General features: G+C 36.0%; 1 protein-coding gene across 45 annotated transcripts in view; it reads right to left on the reverse strand.

The window, feature by feature from the left end:
• CFAP70 (cilia and flagella associated protein 70) overlaps nt 1-15548 on the reverse strand; it is a 96311-nt gene that overhangs the window by 28406 nt on the left and 52357 nt on the right. For all 45 annotated transcript variants that reach the window (XM_072755020.1, XM_072755005.1, XM_072755027.1 and 42 more), the window contains 7 exons: nt 15208-15299; nt 7248-7308; nt 6722-6916; nt 4677-4808; nt 3859-3984; nt 436-569; nt 199-314 (listed from right to left, as the gene is read on the reverse strand). In XM_072755020.1, the coding sequence (XP_072611121.1) occupies nt 199-314; nt 436-569; nt 3859-3984; nt 4677-4808; nt 6722-6916; nt 7248-7308; nt 15208-15299 (856 nt within the window). The remainder of the gene's footprint in view (nt 1-198; nt 315-435; nt 570-3858; nt 3985-4676; nt 4809-6721; nt 6917-7247; nt 7309-15207; nt 15300-15548) is intronic.

Genomic DNA, 15548 nt, shown 5'->3' on the forward strand with positions numbered 1-15548 from the left:
TGAAAAAATAAAGATGTTGAAATAAATGTGACTAGTTTTCCACCACCATAAACTTAAGAACTGCAACATTTCACTTGTATTTCCCATATTTTTACCAAAGTGTAAGAACGACGTGATGAGCCATTACAGAATGAAAAGAGAAAGTGAGAATCTTATAATGGAAGAAAACACAATTCATATCACAGGAAAATACCATACCAAGTAGAGTCCAGGCTACAACATTAGTTGGTTCCAAGCAAGTAGCATCCTCAAAGAAAATTTCTGCCTGCTCGTAGTTCTCCATCAGGACAGCCAGGACACCACAGAGCAACAAGCTGAGAAGAGACCACCAACATAATTAACAGCATGGTCCCATGTCACAGTCATGGAACCAAGAATATTTCATATAAAAGCTTATCTGCTCCTACTCATTCTTCATCTCCCTTTCACCCATACCTTTGGATATGATTCTGGTTGAGAGAAAGGGCTTTTTGAAAACACTCCTGTGCTTTGATGTTGTCCTCAGTTAGAAGGCAGAAGGCACCATAGTCCAGCCAGTGTTCCAGATTCTGCGGCTCCCGGACCAACCTCTATCCCATGAAGCATCAGGAAGACCAAGGTTATTGTAACACTGTGTCATATTTTTTATGCACATAATGCCATAAATACTTTAAGTTTATGATAGCAGAAATTAAGTCATTTTTTTTTTGTTTACCACTGAATTCTGAATGTCTAGCACAGTCACTATTCTGGCTCATAGTATGTGGTGAATAAATAATTATTGGAATAATTTTAAAATTAAGTCTTCAAGTCATTGCGTCTCAGTGTCAATGTCAATGGTCACCATTAATTCCTCTAACTACTTAGGAACCCAGATTCATTTTATATCAAGCCCTGAGTTTGGCTCCCTGCTCTGTGGGGAGCCTGCTTCTCCCTCTGTTCCTCTTCCTTGCTCGTGTTCTCTCTTGATACTTCTCTCTTTCAGATGAATAAATAAAATCTTTTAAAAATGTGTTTGTAAAAATTAGATTGTGGTGATGGTTGCACAATTCTGTAAATAAACTAAACACCACTGTACACTTTATTTTTTATTGAAGTATAGTTGACATACAATATTGTATTTAAGATACACAACATAGCGATTTGACGATATGCATCACAAGATGCTCACCACAAGTATAGTTACCATCTGTCACAATACAAAATTATTATATATTCTCTATGCTATAATTCTCTTATTTATTTATTTATTTATTTATTCATTTATTTATTTATTTATTTATTTTGGGTTTATTTATTAAACTTATTTCTCTTATAACTGGAAGTTTGTGATTCATTTATTTTATAACTGGAAGTTTGTACCTCTTAATCCCCTTCACCTACTTGCCCATTCCTCCACCCCCCACACAACTGAACACCAAAAAAACAAATAATATGATTAAAAATGGAAAGAGGATCTGAATAGACATTTTTAGAAAGACATACAGATGTCCAAGAGATATGCTCAACATCACTAATTATCAGGGAAATGTAAATCAAAACCACAAAGAGCTATCACTTCACACCAGTAAGAATAGCTAGTATCAAAAAGGCAAGAAATAGCAAGTGTTGGTGAGGATGTAGAGAAAAAGGAACACTTGTGCACTGTTGGTGGGAATGTAAATTGGTGCAGCCAATATGGAAAACAGTATAGAGGTGCCTCGGGAAATTGAAAATAGAAACATCATACAACCCAGTAATTCCACTTCTGGGCATTTACTTGAAGAAAACCAAAACAGTAATTTGAAAAGATATGCACCACTATCTTTATTGAAACATCATTTATAATAGCCAAGATATGGAAGCAACCTAAGTATCCATTGACAGATGAATGGTATAATGAAAATGTTATATACAACAGAATATTATTCAGTCATAAAAAAGAATGACATCCTGCCATTTGTAACAACATGGATGGACCTAGAAGGTAATACACGGACCTAGAAGGTAATACACTAAGTGAAAAAGTCAGACAGAAAAAGATAAATACCATATGATTTCATTTATGTGTGGCATCTAAAAAACAAAACAAACAAACAAAACCAGAAGTGTATTCATAAATAGAGAAAAGTGGTGATTGCCAGAGGGAGGAATGGAAGGATGGGCAAAATAGGGATTAAGACATACAAATCGCCAGTTATAAAATAAGGAATTCACAGGGATGAGAAATACACCTTAGGGAATATACTCAATAATATTGTAATAACTTGTATGGTGACAGATAATAAATATGCTTGTTGTGATAAGCATTTAGTAATGCATATAATTGTCAAATCACTACATTGCATATCTAGAACTAATGCAATATATTCAACTATACTTCAATTAAAAAGAGAATGTCATATAAATAACATTATACAGTACCTAACCTTTTTTTTTTGTAAATTTATTTTTTATTGGTGTTCAATTTGCCAACATATAGAATAACACCCAGTGCTCATCCCATCAAGTGCCCCCCTCAGTGCCCGTCACCCAGTCACCCCACCTCCCGCCCACCTCCCCTTCCCCCACCCCTAGTTCATTTCTCAGAGTTAGGAGTCTCTCAAGCAGTACATAACCTTTTGACAGTGGCTTTTTTCATTCAATATAATGCCTTTGAGATTCATCCAAGTTGTATTAGTAGTTCATTTCTTTTATCGCTATATGATATTTCACTATATAGGTAAATCATTAGTTTGTTCATTTACTCACCCTTTAGAAGAACATTTAGGTTGTTTTTGGTTTGAGCAATTATGAAAAAAATTGCCATAAGCATTCATGTACATAAGATTATACTTCTTTAAGGTAAATACCCAGGTCATATGATAAATGTATAAGAAATTGTCAGGCTATTTTCTAGAGTGAGGCTTTATTATTATGCATTTCCTCCAACAAAGTATAAGGGTTCATGTTACTTTTTATCCTCACTAGCACCTCATATTGTCAGCATTTTTCATTTTAGTTATTCTAATAAATCATAGTAGCACCTTATTGTGGTTTGAATTTGTATTCCCTAATGGCTAATAATGTTGAACATCTTTTCATGCTCTTACTTACCATATTTATATCCTCTTTAGTGAAATACCTGTCCAAATCTTTTGCCCATTTGTATTTAGTTGTTTTTCTATTGTTGAATTTTGAGAGTTCTGAATATTCTGGATACAAACCCTTTGTCAGATATGTTTTGAAGATATTTTCTTCCAGTCTCTACTTTTCTTTTCTTTCTCTTAATAGTATCATTTACAAGAGCACATTTTTAATTGTAATGAAGTTCCATTGACCCTTTTTTTTTTTATGGATCATGCTTTCATGTCATGTCAAATAACTCTTTGCCTAAATTCCAGGTCATGAAGACTTTCTCCTTTGCTTTCTTTTAAAATATTTATATGTTTTACATTCAGACCTATGGTTCATTTTAAGTTGATTTTTTTTTAATTGGGCTCCACACTTGGTGTGGAACCCAACATGGGACTTAAACTCATGACCCTAAGATCAAGACCTGAGCTGAGAGCAAGAATTGGATACTCAGTCAACTGATCCACCCAGGTGCCCCTTAAGTTGATTTTTATACAATGTTTGAGGTTTAAGTTCAAGTTCATTTTTTGCATATGGATGACTAGTGGGTCTAATACTATTTTTTTTTGAAAAGGCTGTCTTTTCTCCATTGAATTTCTTTTATACCGCTGTCAAAAATGTAATGGCCTTATTTGTGTGGACCTATCTTTAGACTCTATCTTATTGATTTATGTGTCTATCTTTTTTTCAGTTCTGTTGGGTTTTAAATAATTAAAAACTACTATTTTTTATACCCACATTATACAAATAATAGTAACAACTACCACTGGGAAGACATTTACTTACCTCTTCATAATATACTGCTGCCATTTCAAAGTTCTCATTGACTTCTGCTTCAAATGCAAAGAGTCGAAGCTGTTCACTGCTTGTATAAATGGTTGGAACAGTGCCTTGGATATCATCTGGCATGGTCTTATCAATATCAAGATGTTAAACAAAACAAAGCAATTACAAGTAGAGTCTTATATGAATAAACTAGATATTAGACCCAGTAATTAAGTTGAAAATGATATTGGAGTGTCAAGGGTTGTGAGATTGAGCCCTGTGTGCGGTTCCACAATGACTGGGGAGCCTGCTTTGGAATTTCTCTCTCCCCCTGCCCACTGCCCCCTCATCCCCTGTCTGAAAAAAAAAAAAAAAGAAAAAGAAAAAGCACGTTTGAAGTGTCATTGTCATTCAGGTATAATACCTGAAAGCTCATAATGTTTCTTAGTTTTGATTGCCAGTCATGGAGAACAAACTGAGAATTGGACACATTCACAGGAAAGCAAACAGAATTGCACACATTCACAGAATAAATAAAATAATGATTTTTGTTTTATAATTGAATTAAGTGATTTTATGTATGCCTTTTATCCATCATATTTATGACAGTTATGAAACTTATTATTCCAGGAAGTTGAATTATTCTCCCTGTTCTCCCCAAAATTAGTTTTATAATTTAGGCAGTTTCTTATTCTCCTTTGTCAGTGCCTAGCACAGAGCAGACACCTCATAAATGTTTGCTAAATGAAGCAAGAAAGGAAGTAAGGAAGAAAGGAATCATTCAGAGACTTTGATGCCCTGCAGAGAAAAGGAAGGGCTCTTAGTTCTTGAGCATCTACCTGGTTTAAGGCCACATGCATCTGATCCACCAAGAACACATAGAGCTCACTAATAAATGTCTGCAGTTCCTCCTGGCTTTCAAATGATGTTGTCTTCAAATACTTCTCTCTCACAATCCTTACTACGGCATGCTGTAAGAGACATAGATCATCCATTTGATTAGAGTCCAGCACCATGCTGACAACACAGGCCTTCCTTGAGCTTCTGGTCTAAGGCTCATCAGAATTTCAGAAAGTAATTGATTTCTCCTTTGGTAACTGCTAGAATGTCAGCTGATTTTCCCCCAGTTGACATATTCTGCATGACTTCTTTTCTTGACATCATCACTAATATTGTCAGTGCAGAACTTATATCATGTGAAGAGAGTCATAAAGCTAAAGAAGACCTCAGCATTAGGTTTATGCATTACATCGTTCATGGTGACCACATGATACAAGAGAAAAAGGCCTGATATGACAGTCTAGAGAATGGAATTCTGGTTCTAATCTGCCACTGTACAACCTAAAAAATTACAGTTAGTATCTCATTTTCCTCATTTGTTATATTGATGTGTACTTCTGGTCTTATTATCTTACTTCAGAAGATGATTGAGAAGCCAAAGAAAGATAACAGATAGGTAGTGAAGTTTAAAATGCTATACAGATAACATATTGCTATAGCCATGACAGCTTTTTTCCCCCCTAAGCTAATATTATTGCCAGGTTTTGTACTAAGCACTTCCCATGCACTATATTATTTAATTCTCAAAATGACCCCATGTGATAGTATTATTCCTCATTGTTAGGTAAAGAAATTAAAGCTCAGAGATAAAGTCATTTGACCATCCATCTAATAATGGTAGAACCAGGAATCAAACTAAGTTGTGACTATGCCACCTACTGAGAAGAACTCTTTACCTCCATGAGCATCAGTTGTTTTTTTACCTTATTACTATCTAATAAGTACAGTACAGGACACTTAGTAAATGTAGAGTGGCAATCCAGTGTAGGAGTTAAGAATGTAGGTTCTGGAGCAAGAAGACTGCCTGAATTTGAGTCCCATCTTTTTTTTTTTTTTAAGATTTTATTTATTCATTCATGAGAGACAGAGAGAGAGAGAGAGAGAGAGAGAGAGAGAGAGAGAGGCAGAGACACAGGCAGAGGGAGAAGCAGTTTCCATGCAGGGAGCCTGATGCAGGACTCGATCCTGGGACTCTAGAATCACACCCTGGGCTGAAGGCAGGTGCTAAACTGCTGAGACACCCAGGGATCCCCCTTGAGTCCCATTTTTAACCTTTACTAGTTCTGTGACCTTCGGGGAAATTATTTAACCAATTAATATGGCATTTCTCTACCTGTAAATGAGTAACATATACCTCACAGGGTTGTTGTTAGGATTAAATTAGTAAAATATGAAGCATTCAAAAATTTTTCTGGTGTACAGCACTCAATAAATGTTAATCATTATTATGTAGGAAATTATTATTAAGTAAATATTTTTCAAATCTTAGTGATTCTGTGGACTATGGAAAGATAGGAAATGGGAGACAGATAATTAGTCATGGAATCAGTACAAGGTATAGTTTCTGCCTGCTACAGCAACATGAAACCTGGCTCAAACTCTGGCCTAGCTTCAAGTAATGACTTAGTTTCTTCAAAGCTCACACTTGGAATAGATATTGAACCATTCCAAGGCTTTGCACAAGTGGAGCTTCTCATATTCTATCATAAGGAACATAACTCTTTGCACCAACAGCAAGAATGGTAGAAGCATAGCTGAACATGACCAGAGAAAAACTAATAATAAGGCATGTAGAGAGGATGCTTCATAAAAATCCATTGAATAGGGATCCCTGGGTGGCGCAGTGGTTTGGCGCCTGCCTTTGGCCCAGGGTGCGATCCTGGAGACCCGGGATCGAATCCCACATCGGGCTCCCGGTGCATGGAGCCTGCTTCTCCCTCTGCCTGTGTCTCTGCCTCTCTCTCTCTCTCTCTCTGTGTGTGTGACTATCATAAATAAATAAAAAATTTTAAAAAATCCATTGAATAAGTAAATGAATATTTACCTTGAGTTGTTCTTTGAAAGCAAAGTATTTTCCAGAGCAGTTAAGTTCATAGTTGAGCTGGCACTTCTGCTCCTCCAGGGTTTCACTATCCATATCACTCCCCAGTTTGGCCACTTGTTTTCCAAACATCCTATGATACTCATCCAGAATAGCTCTAGAAATATTCTTGACCTGCATGTGGTAGTCACTTACCGCCTAGGAAAATACAAAATGTCTGGTAAAGAGGCCTCGAAGAGATCAAGATATATAATGGAAGTCTGAAACCGGATTGTGTTTTATGTTCAATAATGCTTTGGGAATAAACTGCCCTTTAATTTTCAGCTCAGAAACTACCGGCCAAGATTAAATACTGTTCACTATTCATTCATTATATGCCACTGGTCACAAACTGAACCAGGAAGGGAAATAGTGAAGCTACAATTTCTCACCCCTTCTATAAAACATACTGAAGAGTCTATGCCTTATTTTCAAATGAGCGTACTCAACACCTTATTACTTATAGTTTCACCTTGGCTCTGGCACTTACCTTCTGAGCTCCTCCTGTCCGACGAGTAAGAGGTGGCCTTGGAGGAATCATTTCCTTGACCCTGTACCAGAAAAAAATGACAAAACAAAACCAAACTTTATTATCTGCAGATTTCTATTCTCTTGTTCCTACTTCCAAAGAGCCTATATGGGAGAGATCTAAGTTCTGTTCCCATATCACACTTGAGCACTGCAATTCTCTCATGTAAAACCTAGATGTGAACCATAGAATAGTATATGGCTGTGGACTAGATAGGAAAGAACCCAGGAAGTAGCTGCTCAGAAAGTAGCTAGGTTGTACTTTTGGCTAATTTGAGCCCTGGCTTTACTCTTACACCTTTTTTTTTTTTTTAATTTTTATTTATTTACGATAGTCACATAGAGAGAGAAGGAGAGGCAGAGACACAGGCAGAGGGAGAAGCAGGCTCCATGCACCGGGAGCCCAATGTGGGATTCGATCCCGGGTCTCCAGGATCGCGCCCTGGGCCAAAGGCAGGCGTTAAACCGCTGCGCCACCCAGGGATCCCTACTCTTACACCTTTTTAAAAACTGCTATTGCTCTCAAGAGATTGCTTGACTTAGGAGTTGGCAAGAAATGGGTGTTATCATTTTAGGTGCACCCTGTAGAGTCTCTGAAAGAATGAAGTTTTGGAAATCTAAACAGTACAGCCAAGTGAATGCTTATCCTTCCTCTCTATCCAGGATAAAAAGTATATTCTTGGTACACATAATTTATGACTGCATTAAATGATAATAATTATATCAGATGTGCTGATTAAGAAAATATATTTTGTCACTGTCAACGTACTTATGCCAAAACTTCTAACTTCCATTTTCGGGAGACCTTACAAAAACTAGAGGATATTAAACTCTTAGCTCTTCTTCCTTATAATTTCAGATCCTATTGAAGTATATAGTATTGCCTTAAAGTTTACAATCAAATTCACAAATTAAATTTTTATTTAATAGGTCCTATGTAATTGTATACCTCTGCTCATAATTTCTAATTTTAGTTTTATTTATTTTAACAGGTAATATATCCCTATGATTAAAAACTTATGAAGTATAAAACAATATATATTAAATTGTCTCCTTGTTGTGGATCTTGTTGACAACCTTGTTGTGCGGTCTCCCAATATCTTCTCCAAAGACAATGTTATTTATTCACTCATTCAAAATATATACTGAGTCGCTATCATTCATCAGGAACTTTTCTAAGTGTTGGGGATAGAGCATTAAATAAATTAGACAAGGGGCACCTGGGTAGCTCAGTGGTTGAGTGTCTACCTACAACTGAGGTCGTGATCCCGGGATCCTGGGATCGAGTCTTATAACAGGCTCCCATTAGGGAGCCTGCTTCTCCCTCTGCCTATGTCTCTGCCTCTCTCTTTGTGTCTCTCATGAATAAATAAAATCTAAATAAATAAATAAATAAATAAATAAATAACAAAAATTCTTTCCCTCATGGAGCTTATATTCTAGTGGAGGAAAGAAAGACTGATTAAGATAAATATGTTAGTGATATGTTAGTGACGTGGAGAAAAATAATGCAGTAAGGCAGACAGACTATATTGGGGGTTAGGGTGGTGAAATAGGGAAACACATTTCCTCAAGCCACTTATTGAGATGGTAACATTTGAGTAAAGATCTCAAGGAAGCAAGGAAGCAAGTTGTGTAGATATCTGGGATAAGGAAAGTACAGACAAAGGGAACAGAAAGTGTAAAGGCCTTGCTGCAACAGTGTGCCTGGCATTTGTGAGGAACAGCAGGAAGCCAAATGTGGCTGGACAGAAAAAGTGAGAGCAATGTACATACAGAATATGTTAGCACTTGTAGGCCATTGTAAGGACTTAGGCTTTTACTCAGAGTGTGCCAGGGAGTCACTAGTAGTTTCTGAGCAGAGGAGTTAGTTACAGGAGTTGAACTCCATTTTAACACAATCAGTATAGAATAAATTGTCCAAATGTCCATCAACTGAAGAATGTGGAATAATGTGGTATACCACAGTTAAATATTATTCAACAACAAAGAAATGAAGTACTGATACATGCTATAGTCTGGATGAGCCTTGACAGCATTATGTTAAATAAAAAAAGCCAGTCACAAAGACCACATATTGTATCATTCCATTTATATGAAATGTCCAAGCCTGGAAAATCTATACAGACAAAAATTGGATACATAGTTGCCTATGACTGCAGGGTTCTGGGTTGGGTGCTGGCATGAGAGTGGGAGGAAATGGAGAGCAACTGCTAATATGTATGTGGTTTCTTTTAAGGGTAAGAAAAGTATTATAAAATTGATTGTGGTGAAGGCTGTACAACTCTGTGGGTATACTAAAAGCCACTGAATTGTATGCTTTAAATGGGTGAAGTGAATGCTAGGTGAACTATATCTCAATAAAGCTGTTACTTAAAAAAAAAAAGAATAAACTGAAGGGTAGAATGTAGGGAGACCAGGTGAGAGATTACTATGACTCTGACCAGAAAGTTTGTGAGAAATAGATATATGACCTCTCTCCATATTAGATCAGGAGAGGTCCAGGCTCCATATATAAATTTGGAAGCCATTAGGATACAGCTGGTAGTAGAGCCATGAGATTAGATAAAAACCAAGGGAGTTAAGGTAGATTGAATAAACGTCCAAAGACTGAGCTCTGAGAGACTCCAACATTAGAAGCTGGAGAGATAAAGAAGACCAGAGGAGGAGAAATAAAACCAAGAGGGTATGATATTCTGAGAGCCTGGTAAAGAAAGTGCTTGAAGGAGGACTGAGTAATTACTCACTAATAATAGGTCACAATGACGCTGGAAACATTGGATTGACCCCCATCATTGGATTTTTAAAAAAGATTTTATTTATTCATGAGACACACAGAGAGAGAGAGAGAGAAAGAGAGAGAGAGGCAGAGACACAGGCAGAGGGAGAAGCAGGCTCCCTGCAAGGAGCCCGATATGGGACTCAATTCTGGATCCCAGGATCACACCCTGAGCTGAAGGCAGACACTCAACTGCTGAGCCACCCGGGCTGCCCAAGAATGCATTAAATGTATATATATTATTATACACTGACATAGATTCAGCAGTTAGATATATATATATGCCTCAGGCAGGGACCAAAGGCAAATTACCTTTTATGAGTATTGGGTCTGATTTTCTAACACTGCCATTCTAATTTTCCTTTGCTCTATAATAGTCATTTGGGCTAACTTGGAGGAGAAATCTATCTTCTACCTCCCTACAGCCAAAGAAAAACTTTCAGGTAATAACCATATCTCATTAAAAAGTCTAAGAATAGGGGCACCTGGGTGGCTCAGGTCCTGATCCTGACATCAGGATCTGAACTCCTGATTGTGAGATTGAGCCCTATATCAGGCTCTGCACTCAGCAGGTTATCTGCTGGAGATTTTCTCTCCCTCCCCTTTGCATCACACTTTCTCTCTTTCTCCCCCCATCTCTTTCTAAAATGAATTTATCTTTTTAAAAATAAGATAAAATAATACTACTGTGCTGCATATTTGAGGAGTACCTGGCTGGTTCAGTCAGAAGAGCATATGACTGATCTCAAGGTCATGAGTTCAAGCCCCATGTTGGGTATAGAGATTACTATAAAAAAAAAAACTTTAAAAAACCCCAAGAAATAATACTGTATTGCATGTTTGAAAGTTGCTAAAAGAGTGGACCTAAAAACTCTCATCACAAGAAAAAAATTTTTTAACTATGTATGATGACATATTAACTAGATTTGTTGTCATAATCATTTCACAATGTACACAACTATTGAGTCATTATGTTGTACACCTGAAACTAATACAATGTTAAATTTCAATTATACTTCAATAAAAAATTATTAAAAATTGCACCTACATTTGCTATAAAACCTTCATTAAGCATGCTGTTATTTTGTCACTCAGTATTCCCTATGTAAGAGCTCAAATGAGAAATCTGTTTTAGAATTTAATGCCAGGAGGAAATCTGATCTCTTTTGGAACTAGTATAGGTCCTCCTTTATGATTAAAGCTGCATAAATTTATAGGACTTCCTTTTTTGTTAGAGAACTAATATTTGGTGCTTATTTATGAAAGTTCTACTTAATACTTGCCTCCTCTTTGTTTCCAGAACTTGAGTTTTTAACTATTTCCAGTTTATCAACTTTATTTTTATACATGTAATTTATAGTAAATATTATCAACTTATTTTTGGAAAGAGACTAAACACAGTTTTAAAAAGTTTTGGGGATCCCTGGGTGGTGCAGCGGTTTAGCGCCTGCCTTTGGCCCAGGGCGCGATCCTGGAGACTCGGGATCGAATCCCACATCGGGCTCCCCGTGCATGGAGCCTGCTTCTCCCTCTGCCTATGTCTCTGCCTCTCTCTCTCTGTGTGTGTGTGTGTGTGTGACTATCATAAATAAATAAAAATTAAAAAAAATAATAAAAAGTTTTGAAATTTTTGGTATAAAGGATAAATGTGCCACTTCCAGCAAGTCATTCTCAAAAGAATACCTCTAAATGATTAATACTTGAAAAAATGTTTAATCTCACTAAATCATTTATAATGTAGATTAAAATGAGAAACTTTTTCCCCTGTCAAAATAGAAAATATAAAAACATATTGTGTTGTGAATGTATGAAGAAGGAGTAGGCTCATATTATCACTTGTGGGATTGCAAACATTTTGGAAGGCAACATGGGGATAGTTATCAAAACCCTTAAAAATAAGTTTCAGTAGTAAATAACCTCCAAGATAAAAAGCTATCATTTCCTTTCATCCTGCACTGAGCATAGTGCTCCTCACATTGAAAGTTGAAGTCTAGATGTCAGCAAAATCATAGAGTAAAAAACCCTAAACTCCCATCCCTCTGTAGAAACATTGAAAAATACAATCAGAAACTGTCAGAACCAACTCTGCCAGAACTGTGGAAGACAGTCAAAGGCTTATAGCAACCAAGCAAATACCAAAGTAAGAAAAAGGCAATTACAATAGTGTTACAGCTTTGTGGCATTTTTACTTGCCCTTGCCTCACCCCATTCCCAGCTCAGTGGCAAATTGAAAATGGAAACCGACATTTCCAGTGTGGCACACTGGGCTCTGATTCTGGAGAAGCAGAGCAGACTTTGTTCCCAAGTTATTTCATTTGTTCTAACCTATCTGGGGCTACTTGAATGACTGACATAAGGCACTCAATTCTGTTTCTTCTTTCTTGAAATCCACTCATGGTAGAAAACCAGTGGGTGTGCATTGTCCTAAAACATGGTAAGGTTATCAAAAACTCACAGCTCTGTGGGACAGAAGATTATGGTTACGACACAACAAACCACCTAGGCCTAGGAAGAAAAGCCTGACAGGTTTTATGGAAATTAGGGTATTCAAAAGTACTTGTGTAGAAGAATTTAGAAAGCTGCACACATGTTCAGGACAGGATACATGTTCAGAAAGGAGCTGAGAAGACCCTAAGCTTCTACCACTGACTGATCTATAATCCCAGTGGAAGCAGGAAGTGAAGGCTGAAGCAGAATTACAAACAGCCTCGTTAAGAGTTAAAAGAATGCTCCAGGGGCACCTGGGTCAGATAAGTGTCCAATTCTTGATTTTGGCTCAAGTCATCATCTCAGGGTCATGAGAATGAGTCCCACCTCAGGCTCCTTGCTCAGCAAAGAGTCTGCTTCTCTCCCTCCCTCTGCCCCTTTCCCTATTCACATGTTCTCTCTCTCTCTCTCTCTCAAAATAAATAAATAAATCTTAAAAAAGAAAAGAATGCTCTAGCATGGAGTCATTCACAAAGATTTTTAAAAAGATTTTTTGTTTTATTTTTATTTTATTATATTAAGATCCTGGCATTTAAGAAAATCTCAATCAAAACACTGACTGAACACAACCTATAACTCAATAATTAAGAACAGCAAACCCCAGGGAAGGGGAAAATCTGATTTCCAAAGTTCCCACATCATAATATCAAACTGTTCAGTTTTCAACAACAAAAAATCACAAAATGCATTAAAAAGTAAAAGTATGGCTCTTTCAAAAGAAAAAAGAAATTTATAGAAATTTTTCCTGAAGAAGCCCAGACATTGGACTTGGTACAAAAAGATGTGAAATAAAGCAACTTGTGCTCAAAGAGCTAAAGGAAACCACAAACAAAAGATTAAGAGAAATCAGGAAAATGATATATAAGCAAAATAAGAATAGAATATTAGTAAAGAGACAAATTATTAAAAGAGCAAAATAGAAAGTCTGTAGTTGAAAAGTACGATAACTGAAATGAAAAATTTACTAGAGGGTTCAACAGATTTGACTTGGCAGAAGAAAGAATGAACAAACTTGAATATCGGAAAATTGAAATTACCTAGTCTGAGGGACATAAAGAAAAACAAATGAAAAAAAGTAAACAGGGATTAAAATCTGTGGGACACAATCAACATACACAATTTGTACAATCAAAATAGACCTTATGGGAATCCCCGAAGGAGAAGAGAGAGGGAAAGGAGCAGAAAGACATGAATCTATACATCCAAGAAGCATAACAATTTCCAAGCAGAATAAACTTAAAGAGATCTATACTAAGACAAATTGTAGTCAAATTGACATAAGCCAAAGACAAGAGAAAAACTCAAAAAGCAGTGAGAAGAGTGACTTGTCACCTAGGATAAACAGATAATTTCAATAATGTCAATAAGAATAACACAAGCTATTGAGGCCAGAAGGTACTAGAGTAACATATTTAAAGTTTTGAAAGAAAAAAATGCCAGCCAAAAATTCTATATACAGCAAATTACCCTTCAAGAATGAAGAAGAAATTAACAAAATAAACAAAGAGTCTATTAGTAAAACCTAATCTATAAGAAATGCTAAAGGGAGCCCTTCAGTCTGAAATGAAAGGACATTAGTAAGTAACTGAAGAAATAGGGAATACTGGTAAAGGTAAATATGAAAGCCAGTATTATCATACTTTTGGTTTGTACTCCTCTTGTTTTTAGAAGGTAAATGCATAAAATAGCAGCTAGAAATCTTTGCAAATCTGTGCTAATCTTTTGCGCAATGTATAAAAATATAATCTGTGGTAGGAGTGCCTGGTTGGCTCGGGTCATGATCTCAGGGTGGTGAAACTGAGCCTCGCGTCTGGGTCTACACTCAGTGGGGAGTCTGCTTGACATCCTCTCTCTCCCTCTCCCTCTTACCCTCTCTCTCTCTAAAAAATAAATCTTAAAAAATCTTTAAATAAATAAACAAAATCTGTGACAACAATAATATAAAGAGGGAAAGATGGAGACATAGAGGAGCAGGATGAATAGTATTGAAGCTTAGTTGGTATTCTCAAATTAGGTTGCTACAGGTTTAAGATAGTCATTATAATTCCCAAGGTAACCACAAGAAAAAAGAATGAAGACTCAAATTACTAAAATCAGAAATAAATAATGGGGACATTACTCCCCATTTTATTAAAGAGATAAAAAGAATAGTAAGAGAAAATCATGAACAATTGTCTATCAACAAATTGGATAACCTAGATGAAATGGACAATTTCCTAGAAACACAATCAAAATACTATGGTACAATATAAAAACAGTTTTTAAAAATTACATTTATTTTTAAAAATTACATTTATTTATTTATGACATGAGTAAAGTTTATATATTACACATTATTATATATTATTATGTGTGTAATATAGAAACTTTACAATAATTCCAGAAGGATAATACCAGTTTTTTTTTAAGTGGCTATCACTGAGTGAGTAGAAATCTGAGTGTTTTTGTATACTTGCTGATCTCAATTTTTTCAAAACCTTTATTTTTTTTAATAATGAGCACATACTGCTTTTGTAATAAGAAAACAACAGGAACAAAGAAAACTTCATCTGAGGCGGAAAACATGGAAAACTATATTTATGAAGACAATCTGAATTCCTTTTATTTATACCTAAAATGTTTTTGCAAAACAAATATAAGAACCATTGCTACACACCTTCTGGCTAGCTCCTCAGGCATTCGCTTTGGAACCAAGGCTTTGTCCAGCTGAATCTCCAACACGATGTATGTCCCTGCTTCTACATATTGCTGTAAAGATAGTTTTCTCTAATTTATTCTTTCCATTAAAAACAGATATTTATGAACAAATTTTAGTAACATAAGATAACATTCACAATATAAGTAAGAGAACTGCATATCCAACTATCTGTATAGAGCTTGATCTTTCTATATTTTTAATATAGAAAGATAACTGAAAGAAAATAGTAACAATGGTTATCTCTTGCATAAAAGCATTTCCAATTTTATTCTTGGAAACTTCTACCTCAGCTGAAGCAC

This window comes from Vulpes vulpes, chromosome 4, assembly GCF_048418805.1.
Source record: "Vulpes vulpes isolate BD-2025 chromosome 4, VulVul3, whole genome shotgun sequence".
NCBI classification, from domain to species: domain Eukaryota; kingdom Metazoa; phylum Chordata; class Mammalia; order Carnivora; family Canidae; genus Vulpes; species Vulpes vulpes.